This window comes from Somniosus microcephalus, unplaced genomic scaffold (assembly GCF_052327205.1).
Source record: "Somniosus microcephalus isolate GS21.2 unplaced genomic scaffold, FLI_Smic_1.0 unresolved_chr1, whole genome shotgun sequence".
NCBI lineage: Eukaryota > Metazoa > Chordata > Chondrichthyes > Squaliformes > Somniosidae > Somniosus > Somniosus microcephalus.
In genome coordinates this window covers 156,158,857-156,175,776 of record NW_028225179.1, presented here as the reverse complement: position 1 = coordinate 156,175,776, position 16,920 = coordinate 156,158,857, and the positions used below count along the sequence as shown (strand labels likewise).

General features: G+C 45.8%; 1 protein-coding gene across 1 annotated transcript in view; it reads left to right on the top strand.

Moving 5' to 3' along the window:
- LOC147096304 (zinc-binding protein A33-like) overlaps positions 1-10,462 on the top strand; it is a 75,204-nt gene extending 64,742 nt beyond the window's left edge. Inside the window, exon 2 of the mRNA XM_085975140.1 lies at positions 9,286-10,462. Within this exon, the coding sequence (XP_085831266.1) occupies positions 9,286-9,818 (533 nt within the window). The 3' untranslated portion in view covers positions 9,819-10,462. The remainder of the gene's footprint in view (positions 1-9,285) is intronic.
- The last annotated feature ends 6,458 nt before the right edge of the window (positions 10,463-16,920 follow it).

Genomic DNA, 16,920 nt, shown 5'->3' with positions numbered 1-16,920 from the left:
TGAGATTACTGGTACAGGCAGATGATACGGTGACGGTGAGATTACTGGCATAGACCGAGCATACAGTGCCTATGAGATTACTGGTACACACAGATCATACAGTGACCATGAGATTACTGGCACTGACAGATCATACAGTGACCGTGAGATTACTGGCACTGACAGATTATACAGTGACCGTGATATTACTGGCACAGACAGATCATACAGTGACCGTGAGATTACTGGTACAGACAGATTATACAGAGACAGTGAGAGTACTGGTACAGACAGATCATACAGTGACCGTGAGATTACTAGTACAGACAGATCATAGAGTGACCGTGAGATTACTGGTACAGACAGATCATAGAGTGACCATGGGATTACTGGTACAGACAGATCATACAGTGACCGTGAGATTACTGGTACAGACAGATCATACAGTGACTATGGGATTACTGGTACAGATAGATCATACAGTGACTGTGAGATTACTGGTACAGACAGATCATACATTGACCGTGTGATTACTGGTACAGACAGATCATACAGTGACCGTGAGATTACTGGTACAGACAGATCATACAGTGAACATGAGATTACTGATACAGACAGATCATGGAGTGAACATGAGATTACTGATACAGACAGATCATACAGTGACCGTGACATTACTGGTACAGACAGATGATACAGTGACCATGAGATTACTGATACTTCCAGATCATACAGAGACCGTGAGATTACTGGTACAGTCAGATCATGATATTACTGCCACAGACAGATCATACAGTGACTGTGAGATTACTGGTACAGTCAGATCATACAGTGCCCGTGATATTACTAGCACAGACAGATCATACAGTGACCGTGACATGACTGGTACAGACAGATCATACAGTGACCGTGAGATTACTGGTACAGACAGATTATACAGTGACCATGATATTACTGGCACAGACAGATCATACAGTGACTGTGAGATTACTGGTACAGACAGATGATACAGTGACCGTGAGATTACTGGTACAGACAGATCATGCAGTGACCATGAGATTACTGGTACAAACAGATCATACAGTGACCTTGAGATTACTGGTACAGACAGATCATACATGACTGTGAGATTACTGGCACAGACAGATCATACAATCACTGCGAGATTACTGGTACAGACAGATCATACAATGACCGTGAGATTACTGAAACAGACAGATCATAATGTTACAGTGAGATTACTAGTACAGACATATCATGAAGTGAACGTGACATTATTGGTACAGATAGATCATACAGTGACTGTGAGATTACTGGTACAGACAGATCATACAGTGACCGTGAGATTACTGGTACAGACAGATCATACATTGACCGTGAGATTACTAGTACCGACAGATCATACAGAGACTGTGAGATTACTGGTACAGTCAGTTCATACAGTGATCGTGATATTACTGGCACAGACAGATCATACAGTGACCGTGAGATTACTGGTACAGACAGATCATACAGTGACGGTGATATTACTGGCACAGACAAATCATACAGTGACCGTGAGATTACTGGTACAGACAGATCATACACTGACTGTGAGATTACTGGAACACTCAGATCATACAGTGACCATGAGATTACTAGTAGAGACAGATCATACAGTGACCGTGAGATTACTGGTACAGACAGATCATACAGTGACCGTGAGATTACTGGTACAGTCAGATCATACCGTGAACGTGAGATTACTGGTACAGACAGATCATACAGTGACCGTGAGATTACTGGTACAGACAGATCATACAGTGACCGTGAGATTACTGGTACAGACAGATCATACAGAGACCGTGAGATTACTGGTACAGACAGATCATACAGTGACCATGAGATTACTGGTACTTACAGATTATACAGAGACCGTGAGATTACTGGTACAGACAGATCATACAGTGACCATGATATTACTGGTACAGACAGATCATACATGACCGTGAGATTACTGGTACAGGCAGATGATACCGTGACGGTGAGATTACTGGCATAGACTGAGCATACAGTGCCTATGAGATTACTGGGACACACAGATCATACAGTGACCATGAGATTACTGGCACTGACAGATCATACAGTGACCGTGAGATTACTGGCACTGACAGATTATACAGTGACCGTGATATTACTGGCACAGACAGATCATACAGTGACCGTGAGATTACTGGTATACACAGATCATACAGTGAACGTGAGATTACTGGTACAGACAGATTATACAGAGACAGTGAGATTACTGGTACAGACAGATCATACAGTGACCATGAGAATACTGGTACAGACAGATCATAGAGTGACCGTGAGATTACTGGTACAGACAGATCATACAGTGACCATGAGATTACTGGTACAGACAGATCATACAGTGACCGTGAGATTACTGGTACAGACAGATCATACAGTGACTTTGGGATTACTGGTACAGACAGATCATACATTGACCGTGTGATTACTGGTACAGACAGATCATACAGTGAACATGAGATTACTGATACAGACAGATCATGGAGTGAACATGAGATTACTGATACAGACAGATCATACAGAGACCGTGAGATTACTGGTACAGTCAGATCATGATATTACTGGCACAGACAGATCATACAGTGACTGTGAGATTACTAGCACAGACAGATCATACAGTGACCGTGACATGACTGGTACAGACAGATCATACAGTGACCGTGAGATTACTGGTACAGACAGATCATACAGTGCCCGTGATATTACTAGCACAGACAGATCATACAGTGACTGTGAGATTACTGGTAATGTCAGATCATACAGTGCCCGTGATGTTACTAGCACAGACAGATCATACAGTGACCGTGACATGACTGGTACAGACAGATCATACAGTGACCGTGAGATTACTGGTACAGACAGATCATACAGTGACTGTGAGATTACTGGTACAGTCAGATCATACAGTGCCCGTGATATTACTAGCACAGACAGATCATACAGTGACCGTGACATGACTGGTACAGACAGATCATACAGTGACCGTGAGATTACTGGTACAGACAGATTATACAGTGACCATGATATTACTGGCACAGACAGATCATACAGTGACTGTGAGATTACTGGTACAGACAGATGATACAGTGACCGTGAGATTACTGGTACAGACAGATCATGCAGTGACCATGAGATTACTGGTACAAACAGATCATACAGTGACCTTGAGATTACTGGTACAGACAGATCATACATGACTGTGAGATTACTGGCACAGACAGATCATACAATCACTGCGAGATTACTGGTACAGACAGATCATACAATGACCGTGAGATTACTGAAACAGACAGATCATAATGTTACAGTGAGATTACTAGTACAGACATATCATGAAGTGAACGTGACATTATTGGTACAGATAGATCATACAGTGACTGTGAGATTACTGGTACAGACAGATCATACAGTGACCGTGAGATTACTGGTACAGACAGATCATACATTGACCGTGAGATTACTAGTACCGACAGATCATACAGAGACCGTGAGATTACTGGTACAGTCAGTTCATACAGTGATCGTGATATTACTGGCACAGACAGATCATACAGTGACCGTGAGATTACTGGTACAGACAGATCATACAGTGACGGTGATATTACTGGCACAGACAAATCATACAGTGACCTTGAGATTACTGGTACAGACAGATCATACACTGACTGTGAGATTACTGGAACACTCAGATCATACAGTGACCGTGAGATTACTAGTAGAGACAGATCATACAGTGACCGTGAGATTACTGGTACAGACAGATCATACAGTGACCGTGAGATTACTGGTACAGTCAGATCATACCGTGAACGTGAGATTACTGGTACAGACAGATCATACAGTGACCGTGAGATTACTGGTACAGACAGATCATACAGTGACCGTGAGATTACTGGTACAGACAGATCATACAGAGACCGTGAGATTACTGGTACAGACAGATCATACAGTGACCATGAGATTACTGGTACTTACAGATTATACAGAGACCGTGAGATTACTGGTACAGACAGATCATACAGTGACCATGATATTACTGGTACAGACAGATCATACATGACCGTGAGATTACTGGTACAGGCAGATGATACCGTGACGGTGAGATTACTGGCATAGACCGAGCATACAGTGCCTATGAGATTACTGGGACACACAGATCATACAGTGACCATGAGATTACTGGCACTGACAGATCATACAGTGACCGTGAGATTACTGGCACTGACAGATTATACAGTGACCGTGATATTACTGGCACAGACAGATCATACAGTGACCGTGAGATTACTGGTATACACAGATCATACAGTGAACGTGAGATTACTGGTACAGACAGATTATACAGAGACAGTGAGATTACTGGTACAGACAGATCATACAGTGACCATGAGAATACTGGTACAGACAGATCATAGAGTGACCGTGAGATTACTGGTACAGACAGATCATACAGTGACCATGAGATTACTGGTACAGACAGATCATACAGTGACCGTGAGATTACTGGTACAGACAGATCATACAGTGACTTTGGGATTACTGGTACAGACAGATCATACATTGACCGTGTGATTACTGGTACAGACAGATCATACAGTGAACATGAGATTACTGATACAGACAGATCATGGAGTGAACATGAGATTACTGATACAGACAGATCATACAGAGACCGTGAGATTACTGGTACAGTCAGATCATGATATTACTGGCACAGACAGATCATACAGTGACTGTGAGATTACTAGCACAGACAGATCATACAGTGACCGTGACATGACTGGTACAGACAGATCATACAGTGACCGTGAGATTACTGGTACAGACAGATCATACAGTGCCCGTGATATTACTAGCACAGACAGATCATACAGTGACTGTGAGATTACTGGTACAGTCAGATCATACAGTGCCCGTGATATTACTAGCACAGACAGATCATACAGTGACCGTGACATGACTGGTACAGACAGATCATACAGTGACCGTGAGATTACTGGTACAGACAGATCATACAGTGACTGTGAGATTACTGGTACAGACAGATCATACAGAGACCTTGAGATTACTGGTACAAACAGATCATACAGTGACTGTGAGATTACTGGCACAGACAGATCATAGAGTGACTGTGCGATTACTGGTACAGACAGATGATACAGTGACCGTGAGATTACTGGTACAGACAGATCATACAGTGACCATGAGATTACTGGTACAGACAGATCATACATGACTGTGAGATTACTGGCACAGACAGATCATACAATGACCGTGAGATTACTGAAACAGACAGATCATAATGTTACAGTGAGATTACTAGTACAGACATATCATGAAGTGAACGTGACATTATTGGTACAGATAGATCATACAGAGACCGTGAGATTACTGGTACAGACAGATCATACAGTGACCGTGAGATTACTGGTACAGACAGATCATACAGTGACCGTGAGATTACTGGTACAGACAGATCATACAGTGACCGTGAGATTACTGGTACACTGAGATCATACCGTGACCGTGATATTACTGGTGCAGACAGATCATACAGTGACCGTGAGATTACTGGTACAGACAGATCCTACAGTGACCATGAGATTACTGGTACAGACAGATCATACAGTGACTGTGAGATTACTGGTACAGACAGATCATACAGTGACTGTGAGATTACTGGTACAGACAGATCATACAGTGACCGTGAGATTACTGGCACAGACAGATCATACAGTGACTGTGAGATTACTGGTACAGACAGATCATACAGTGACCGTGAGATTACTGGTACAGTCAGATCATACAGTGCCCGTGATATTACTAGCACAGACAGATCATACAGTAACCATGAGATTACTGTTACAGACAGATCATACAGTGACCGTGAGATTACTGGTACAGACAGATTATACAGTGACCGTGATATTACTGGTACAGACAGATTATACAGTGACCATGAGATTACTGGCACAGACAGACCATGCTTTACCTAAAGCCATGAGACTTCAGGAGATCCGGAGTGAATATTGAGGACTCCCAGGACCAATCCTTCCCGACTGTATACCACTGTGCCACCACTCCTGGTGGGTCTGTCCTGCCGGTGGGACAGGAAATGTCCAGGGATGGTGATGGAGGAGTTTGGGACAGTGGCTGAAAGGTATGATTCTGTGAGTATGAGTATGTCAGGCTGTTGCTTTACTTGTCTGTGGAACAGCTCTCCCAATATTGGCACAAGTCCCCAGATGTTGGTGAGGAGGACTTTGCAGGGTCGACTGGGCTGGGTGTGCCATTGTCATGTCTGTAGCCGGTACCGATGTCAATGCTGGGTGGTCCAAGCGGTTTTATCTGGGGTATTTATGGCAATACTAAAGGAATATGTCTCCACAGGTTGAGATATGGCACTTGCTGTTAGCCTTTGTTTTTATAATTCACTGCGGATGTTCTAACATATCAAAACAAGTATTCAAAAAAACAACGAACATGTAATTCATAACAATCTTACAGTCCCTGCCTCGTATCTCAGTCTCTGGAATTCCATTAATTCTCTCAGCTTTTCTCACAGACTGACTGTCGCTTTGCTAACAAGGCTTGTTAAAGTCTGCACCTTTAATATTTGGTCAAGCAGGCCCAAGGCCTCTTTCTTCCATTTTAAAATCTAACCGGGTCTACCCAAGGCATATTACACTGGTTTATAAGCACGATTATTCAAGAATTGGCGAACATTGACTAACAGTTACCTAATACCAACCTAAACCTACAACTAATAATGTTTATTTCATTTCGTCCATGTTAGCTAGTGGGAATGTGAAATGGGGATTTCTCAGGATTCTTACACTGGGACAGACAGATACTCACTGGAGGACTTATCAGGAACAGTTGTAAGCGTGTAGCTCTCATCTCCTTACACTGCTCGAAGCTCGAAGTCCAAGTCCCTCTGAGCTTTTGGATGTTGTTCCATTTATCGACCCCGCCCATAAAACTGGCCCCGCCGCCAGATCGGGATAATGAGCCTGGCGAGTTTCCGCTGATTGTGCCCGTTTGAGGAAGCTCTTCAAATTGAACTAATTTTTAGGGGCACAGACACTAGTAGGCACGTTTTAACAGTTTTTAAATATTAAAATATATTTAATTTACGAAGAAACCGACTGGTGTACACCAATGAAACTAGTAAATGGTTCAGTACAGTTTTAAAGTCATTCTTGGTCATTTGAAAGCAGACTACTCACAGGTGGAGGATTAGACACTCTTAATAAAATGCTTATTTTTTGTGACCATAGAATGATACAGAACAAAAGGAGGCCATTCGGCCCATCTTTGGTAGAGCTATCCTATTAATCCCAGTCCCCTGCTCTTTCCCCACAGCCTTGTCATTTTTTCCCTTGAACTATTTATCCAATACTCTTTGGATTGTTACTATTGAATCTGCTTCCACTGCCCTTTCAGGCAGCGCGTTCCAGATCACAACAACTCGCTGTGTAAAAAATGTTTCCTCATGTCGCCTCTGGTTCTTTGGCCAATCACCTTCAATCTGTGTCCTCTGGTTACCAACCCTTCTGCCATTCGAAACAGTTTCTCCTTATTTACTCGATCAAAAACATTCATGATTTTGAACACGTCTGTCAAATCTCCTCTTAACCTTCTCTGCTCTGAGGAGAACAACCCCAGCTTCTCCAGTCTCTCCACGTGACTGAAGTCCCTCATCCCAGGTACCATTCTACTAAATTTCTTCCACACCCTGTCCAAGGCCTTGACATCCTTCCTAAAGTGCGGTGCCCAGAATTGAACACAATCCTCCAGCTGAGGCCTAACCAGTGATTTATAAAGGTTTAGCATAACCTCCTTGCTTTTGTACTCTATTCCTGTATTAATAAAGCCAAGGATCCCATATTATTTTAACAGCCTTCTCAACTTGTCCTGCCACTTTCAAAGATTTATGTACATACCCCCCCAGGGGTCTCTTTGTTCCTGCACACCCTTAAAATTGTACCATTGAGATCATATTGCCTCTCCTCATTCTTCCTACCAAAATATCACTAAACACTTCTCTGCATTAAATTTTGTCGATCATTTGTCTGACCATTTCACCAGCCTGTCTATGTCCTTCTGAAGTCTGTTACTATCCTCCTCATTATTTACAACATTTACAAGTTTCATATCGTCTGAAAACTTTGACGTTTCTACTTTGAGGAACACACACACACACATCTACCCATATACACCCAGTCCCACAGAGAGACTTTCCTCAGTTAGTAATCTGGTAAGGAGTATGGAATGTGTTCAACCCCCAGGTATTTTAACCCCAGTTTGTGGTGCATTAAACTGGGAACAGTATTTAGTTGTACATTGAGGCTCCAGTTCCAGCTTTTGTTCATTTTAGTATTTATATCCCCACAGAATCCCACAGTGCGGAGGCGGGTGTAATGTTTGATATTTTCAGAAGCTGTGACCTCCCTCCCTGGAAGTCCCGGCGTTTTCTGCTGTTGTCAGATCCTCGTTTCCTCCCCTCAGGGCGGCTCTTTTCTCGAATTGAGAAACAAAAAAATCAGTCAGAAAGGGGGATCTCGGTGAGAACATCTCTCCCCGATCCCCGGCCAGTCTCTCCCCCCCGATCCCCGGCCAGTCTCTCCCCGATCCCCGGCCAGTCTCTCCCCCCGATCCCCGGCCAGTCTCTCCCCGATCCCCGGCCAGTCTCCCCCCGATCCCCAGCCAGTCTCTCCCCAATCCCCGGCCAGTCTCTCCCCCCGATCCCCGGCCAGTCTCTCCCCCCGATCCCCGGCCAGTCTCTCCCCCCGATCCCCGGCCAGTCTCTCCCCCCGATCCCCGGCCAGTCTCTCCCCCCGATCCCCGGCCAGTCTCTCCCCCCGATCCCCGGCCAGTCTCCCCCGATCCCCGGCCAGTCTCTCCCCCCGATCCCCGGCCAGTCTCTCCCCCCAATCCCCGGCCAGTCTCCCCCCGATCCCCGGCCAGTCTCTCCCCCCGATCCCCGGCCAGTCTCTCCCCCCGATCCCCGGCCTGTCTCCCCCCGATCCCCGGCCAGTCTCTACCCGATCCCCGGCCAGTCTCTCCCCCCGATCCACGGCCAGTCTCTCCCCGATCCCCAGCCAGTCTCTCCCCCGATCCCCGGCCAGTCTCTCCCCCCGATCCCCGGCCAATCTCCCCCCCCCCCCGATCCCCGGCCAGTCTCTCTCTAATCCCGGGTGAATCTTTCTAATTCTCTTCTTTTTCTCCCAGTCTCTGTGACCCTGGATGTGGAAACAGCGCATCCACAGCTCGAGGTGTCTGAGGACCTGAAGAGTGTGAGATGGACCGCGACCGAGAGGAATCTCCTTGACACCGGGAAGAGGTTTACAGGCAAGCCCTGTGTGCTGGCATCGGAGGGATTCACATCGGGGAGACATTACTGGGAGGTGGAGGTGGCGGGGAATCGGGTCTGGAGTCTGGGAGTAGCCGCAGAGTCTGTGGAGAGGAAGAGTTTGTTCACACTGAGCCCGGAGACTGGATTCTGGACCATCGGGCAGTTTAATGATGGGTTTAATGTAAACTCCTCCCCTCGACCCCATCTCCTCGCCAGTCCGATCCCCGGGAAGGTGGGAGTTTATCTCAGTTATGAGTCCGGGACAGTTTCATTTTACAGCGCGGACACCAAGTCCCATCTCCACACCTTCACTGGGAATAAGTTCACGGGGAAACTTTATCCTTTCTTTGGGACTTGGGATGTGAACAAGTGGCTGAGAATCTGCTCCGGCTCCGATCCGGGTCTGTAAAATGGGCGGGGCCTCGGGCCGGCCCGCATCATCCATGACGTCACAGTGACTTGACCCCGCACCATTCGGGTCAGGAGCAGGGGTCAGGGGTCAGGAGTTAGAAAATGTAGTTTCCAAATTACACATTGTAAAATCCCAATGAGACTGTAAATACAACCAATAAAAATATAAAATGTCAGAAGAAGAAAGAAAGACATGCATTTCTATAGCGCCTTTCACGACCACAGGGCTTCCCAAAGCGCTTTACAGCCACTGAAGTACTTTTTGGAGTGTAGTCACTGTTGTAATGTGGGAAACGCGGCAGCCAATCTGCGCACAGCAAGCTCCCACAGACAGCAATGTGATAATGACCAGATAATCTGTTTTTTGTTAAGCTAATTGAGGGATAAATATTGGCCAAGGCACCGGGGAAAACTCAAACACAAAAGCAAAATACTGCGGCTGCTGGAAATCTGAAATAAACAGAGAAAATGCTGGAAATACTCAGCAGGTCAGGCAGCATCTGTGGAGAGAGAAACAGAGTTAACGTTTCAGGTCGATGACCCTTCCTCAGAACTCTTCTCTGAAATAGTGCCTTGGGATCTTTTACATCCACCTGAGAGAGCAGACAGGGCCTCGGTTTAAGGTCTCATCGAAAAGACCCCTCCGACAGTGCAGCGCTCGCTCAGTATTGCACTGGAGTGTCAGCCTAGATTGTTGTGCTCATGTCTCTGGAGTGGGACTTGAACCCACAACTTTCTGACTCAGGAAGCGAGAGTGCCACCAACTGAGCCACTGGCTGACACTGTAATAAAAACAAAGACTAAAATAAAAAGTAAAACCGACAGCAACTCCATCCCTGCCCTTTCTCATCACTGCCCCACTCCTTTATATTAAAAAGCAGGTATAAGTTGTGCTCTCAAAATGAGGACGTTCCTCAGTTCATCAGCACCATTAGTGATGAGAAACACACAAACTATCTCTCTTCAAGATGACGGGGAGTTTGCAAATCTCCGGTTTAACGGGCTGAATGTTTACTTTTACTGCGGTGCGGGCTGTAAAACGGGCGGCCGATCCGCTAACGCTTGTTGTGGTAAAAGTGAAAATTCGCCCCAGAGTGTTTGACGTTCCCCTGCAGTTGATTGTAGTGCCACTTTCAGCCAGGAGATGGAGATGGCGAGCTGTACAAAGCGCTGTAAAGTTTTACAGTGCAGTATTACCACCTGCTGGTGGAAACCGGTACTGAGGGAATATCAAAAACTGCAAATGCTGAAACACTCGGCGGATCAGACAATTCAGGCAGGACCTTCCTTCAGAACTGAAAGACGATGGGATCAGAAAAAGAATGGAAAATAAACACGAGCGTAGAATTCCCTGTTCCGTGCTCCTGGCACACACCGAGTCCCTGTCAGGAAAATCCGCATCCCGGTCTGTCCAATGTTCAAAAAAGCACAGGTTGGGATTGTGGAATTTCCCAATATGGGCTCTTGCTGTGTGTCAGGAGAGCGGAATTCCAAAATCTGGGCCTGTATTCCGAGTACAGAGAGGAGATTAATCAGTTAAAAAATCTCTGAAGTGGTTGCTGAAGACATGAAATTTATTTCCAGAGGGTGCCTGGGAGATACTTTGGTCAAAAGTGAATGGAAACTAGTTACTGGATTATCCTAGGCAGCGCCCTAGGTATGTGTCAGACCGTTACTTCACCCCTTGGTCCTGGATTTGAATCAAACAACAACAACAAATTGCATTTATATAGCACCTTAAACATAGTAAAATGACCCAAGGCGCTTCACAGGAATGTTATCAAACCAAATCTGATACTGAGCTTGGTCAAAGAGGTAGGTTTAATGTAATGTCCATGTAATGTAATTAGCGCCACAGTCACTCAGAGGAATGCCAGGGTTCGATGAACAGACTGTGACTATCTTCTTGTTCAGTATTACTTCTTTGTACTGGATGTTTAATGCATAATAAACCTGTTTTGCTGATACACAATATATCTGTACCCAGAGTGCTTTGTGTAGTCATGGAGAAATTATTCTAAAGAACTTTTAAATGCGACATCATCCCTCAGTCTTCTCTTATCTAGAGAAAAGAGCCCCAGCCTGGGTGCTCTCCAGTGACTCCTCCCGCTGGACGTGGCCATCAGGTGAGGACACAACTGAGCTCAGCTCGGCTGTTCCCGAGACTGGAGTTAGTGCCTTCAGGAGAAGAAGCGAGGAAATTGAGGATTGAGGGACTTCTACAAAGAAAGCCACATTATAAAAAGGCGATTGGCTGTGCTGGTGCTCAGCTCACTGTGCCACGGTGCTCGCTGCACTCCACACATGGTGATCTCCCAGTCTGAGCTGTGCTGCCCTATAAGCTGCAGTGAAATCTCTTTTACAGCCCTCAGTGCATTGAGAAATATTGTGGTTTTCAACTTATTTTTTTCATGAGTAAGCTCTGTCACTGTAGTGTGGCAAATTCAGTTGTCCCCTTTTCCCCCCGCCCCTCCAGTGCCACACATCTGTTCCCAGCTGATGGGGCTCACTGGCAAACTGTTCCTCCCGGATATAAAACACAAAGTGCCGGCAGTGCATGGCAGACCAGTCAGTATCTGTAAAGAGAAAAGAGCCGATTGATGGTTTGAATGTGAATCTTTTCATCAGAACTCGTGATGAGGCGTTATACACCTGAAACACCTTTTCCAATTCAGGTTTATTGTATTAGTAGATTCTGTTTTTTATATTATTGTTCACACCATGTCTCTGCTAATACGGAAATGTAACCTGCTTCGAGCAGATACAGAAGAAGAGAGAACCTTTGTTTTATTTCTTTACCTCACTGCCTGTGCTGGGACGTGTCTTGGCTCTGATGTGAGCTCCCTGCTTCTGCTGGGATGCTGATTGCCTCTGCTGTGTGCTTCATGCATCTGCTGGAATACACCCTGGTTCTGCTGGGAAACTCCATGCCCCTGTGTGATTGATGCTCCTTTCCTCTCTTCTTTACCTGCCTCTGTTGGCCTGAGTAAGATCTGGATCTCAATGTGTGGCCAACAACAGTGCCCGTGAACTTTCTTCCACTACATCCACGGGTATCTTGCTCCTGACAGACCAGTAAGCAGCGCCTGAACTTCCTGCTTTAGAGTTTTTGTCTGACAACATTTTTGTTACTTTCGTTCGCTTTGTTTGTATTGTTAGATTAATGAATGTAATAAGCATGGCGAGACTGCTCTAAAACCACGTGATCGCTGGTTGGATGCAAATTCATTACGAACAAAAAAAAATCAATGAACGAATTCTGGGGATAAAATTGGTTTTGGGCGGTAGTTCAAAATGTCCAGCTAAGTCCAGAATGAGGTGTGAACTGCAGGAATAAACACAGGAAATGCTGGAAATCCTCAGCAGGTCAGGCAGCATGTGTAGGGAGAGACACCGAGTTTCAGGTCGATGAGCCTTGGTCAGAACTGCAGGAAGCCGGTGAGCTCGCTGCCTGTAATGTGGCTCCACAGCCGGAAGGTGGCGCTCCATGGCCGTGTCTCCGGTGGATTCCCGCGGTCCGGCTCACTCGAGCTGCTTTCCCACCGCGGCCATTGGCCACACTTCCCCAAGGCCCGCCAGCTCCGTCTCATTTTAATCGGGGTTTCACTGCAGAGCAGAGAAGCGCTGCAGAGTGAGTGAAGGCGGCTGGAGAGCGGGGAGGGGGGAGCTCGGGAAACGCCTCAGAGCCCCGGGACAGACCGGCTTTAGAAAGACCCAGAGTCCAAATTCACCGGTGGAAGGTCCGGGGGACACTCGGGGACATTTCCCGATAGTCAGTCCGCCTCTGAGGGCAGGTCCGCGGGCCGGATGAACCTGTTCCAGGTTCTGATCCGACACCCTGCTGAAAACAGATAAGAACATAAGAAATAGGAGCAGGAGTAGGCCAATCGGCCCCTCGAGCCTGCTCCACCATTCAATAAGATCATGACTGATCTGATCCTAACCACCAATCCACTATCACAGAACCATCTCCTGAATCTAACAGAATTAGACACATGAAATAGGAGCAGGATCAGGCTACACGGCCCCTGGGCCCGCTCCGCTACCCACAGGGCCATGACCGATCCGAACCTAGACTCATGTCCAAATTCCTGCCCGCTCCCCGTAACCCTTAATTCCCTTTACTTCTAGGAAACTGTCTATTTCTGTTTTAAATTTATGTAATGATGTAGCTTCTACAGCTTTTTGGGGCAGCATATTCCATGGACCTACCACCCTCTGAGTGAAGTAGTTCCTCCTCATCTCAGTTTTGAAAGAGCAGCCCCTTATTCTAAGACTATGCCCCTAGTTCTAGTTTCACCCATCATCGGGAACATCTTCCCCGCATCCACCCGATCCAACCCCTTCACAATCTTATATGTTTCAATAAGATCGCCTCTCATTCTTCTGAACTCCAATGAGTAGAGTCCCAATCTACTCAACCTCTCCTCATATGTCCATCCCCTCATCCCCGGGATTAACCGAGTGAACCTTCTTTGTACTGACTCGAGAGCAAGTATGTCCTTTCTTAAGTATGGACACCAAAACTGTACGCAGTATTCCAGGTGCGGCCTCACCAATACCTTGTACAACTGAAGCAATACCTCCCTATTTTTCCTTTTGTTTCCTCTTACGATCCAGATGCTGTCACGTTTTTCCATTTGCTACCTCAGCAGCGCACATCTGGGGCACTAACAGATACCTCAGTGGCAGTAATTTACTGACTGAATTCAATCTAGTCTCCTCTACACTACTATAGTCGTCTATGAAATAGCAGATATCACCACACAGACCAGAGGTTTACAGTTTGAAAGTAACTGTATTATTTACTTGATATTTAACAGTGGTGTGTATAAGATCATTTGGCATAGCATAACGGTGCGATTTTATATAAATTAGTTGCCAGGATAAAGTTACTCACGGCTCATGTTGACTCTGGTAAGTTATCTGGTGAGATTCTAGTTGTAAGCATGGTTGTGTTAGAGCATTTACCTGCTGGTACTTCCTAACTCACTCTGGATGATTGGTGTCTATGCGGGTGTGGGGGGGTTTGTGAGAGGAGATGAATAAGTTGGATAAGGAAAGTTGTGGGAAGGAATATAGAGGGATGAAATTGGTTTGTTGTTGTATTGCAATTTGATATGTATGAGTTTGTATTTTATTTAGTTAGGTTGAGGGGTTGTGAGTATTGTTTGTAGTGATTTTTAGGTTTGTAGTGATGATGGAGATGAGGTTGGAGAATGTTATTGAGGGTTTAGGGTGAGTGATGATGTGATGTATTTGTGGTTTAGATGGATGGTTGGGGTAGGGGGAAGTAGTGGTTAGTTGTATTGATGGTGGGAAGGGTGAGGGTTTGGTGGGAGGTTGTGGTGATGGGTGAGTATGGGGTGGATGTGGTTGTAGTTTGATGGGTGAGTTGTGATGGTGAGTGTGGAGGTGTGATGGGTGATGTGGGGGGGATGTTGAGTGGGTGATGGTGAGGGTGTGGTGATGGTGTGGGTGAGGGTTGAGTGTGAGGTGGGATGTTGTGGTGTTGGTATGGGTGTAGTGTTGGGATGTGGGTGTTGGTAGGGTGGTGGGATGGGTGAGGGTGTGGGTGTGATGTGTGGTTGGGTGTGTTGGTGGGGTGTGGGGTGATGGGGGTAGTGGGGTTGGGGATGGTGTGATGTGGTGTGGTTGGAGTTGGGGTGGTTTGGGTGGATGGTTGAGGGTGTGGATGGGTGAGTTTGGTGGATGGTTGGGTGGGGTTGTGGATGGGGTGTGGTATGTGGATGTTGGATGGGGTGTGGTGGATGGTGTTAGGGTTGGTGATGTGGTGGGGGTGTGTGATGGGGTGAGGGTTTGTGATGTGTTTTGGTTGGGGTGATGTGTGATGGTGTTGTTGGGATGGGGTGGTTGTGGGTTGGGTGTTGTGGTTGGTGGTTGGGTGGTTGTGGTTGAGTGTGTGGTTGGTTGGTGGGTTTGTGGTTGTGGGTGGTGGGGATGTGGGTGTTGGGATGGTGTGTTGGGGTGGTTGGGTGGTTGGGTGATGTGTGGTTTGTGTTTGTGAGGGGTGGTGTTGGTGTTGGGTGGGGTTGGTGTGTGTGGTTGTGGATGTGGGGTTTGGGTTTGATGTGTGATGTGGTTGTGTGGTGTGGGGGTTTGGTTGGTGGTTGGGTTGGTGTGGGTTTATGTGTTGGTGTTTGTTTGGTATGTGTGAGGAAAGGAGTGAAGGAGAAGAATGTGATTGTTGATGGGAGGTGATGAATTAGGATGTAAAGGAAAGGAAGGAGAAAATGTGAAAGGGTGAAAGGGTAAGGTTTTTGTGTGAATTAGAAGGAGGTTGTTGGGTTGTTGGGAAGAGTAGGAATGAGGGGTGTTGGAATATGGATAATAGAGAGGGTTTTTGAAGAAGATGGGATGAAGTTTGGAGGTTAAAGGTGAAGGTTAGGGTAAAAGGGTGGAGGTAGAAAAGTAATAAGGTTATAAGGAAGGATGAGAGGAGGGGAGGGGAAGGGTTTGGGGTGTTGGGGAGTGGTTGAAAAGAGATGGAGGAGTTTAGAATATGTATTGAAATTGATTAAATTGAGAGAAGATGTAGATGGAAGGAATGAAATGTGATAAGGGGTTGAGGAGAGATAGAAGGAATGATTTTTATTAAGGAAGATTGTTGATAATTTTAGGATATATTGTATATTATGGGAGATAATTAAAGGTATTAGGATGATTTATGAAGGGGGGAAGGGTAGATTTATAGAGAGAGTGTTTGGAATATTGTAATGGGAAGGAGGGTTTGGAAGGAGGATAAGGATGGGGTAGGGATGAGTAGGGATATTGTATAAATGGAAAGGGATAGGAAAAGGAGTAATGGAGTGGAATGGATTGTTGTTGAGAAGGAAGGGTGGGGGGGTATAATTGGTGTTAATAGATGGGTAATAGGGTGTGGATGAGGAATGAGGAGGAAATTGGTAGAATTTAGGGAATTTGATGTAGGTGGGAGAGTATGAAGAAGATATGATATATTAAAATAAATGTGGGGGGAGGAGGATTTAGTGGGTTGTTGGTATGAGGTGAAGAGAGGAATGTTATGGTTTGTGTTGTTGGGTTGTTGAGGGGAATTGAATTGAAAGGATGTGTAAAAT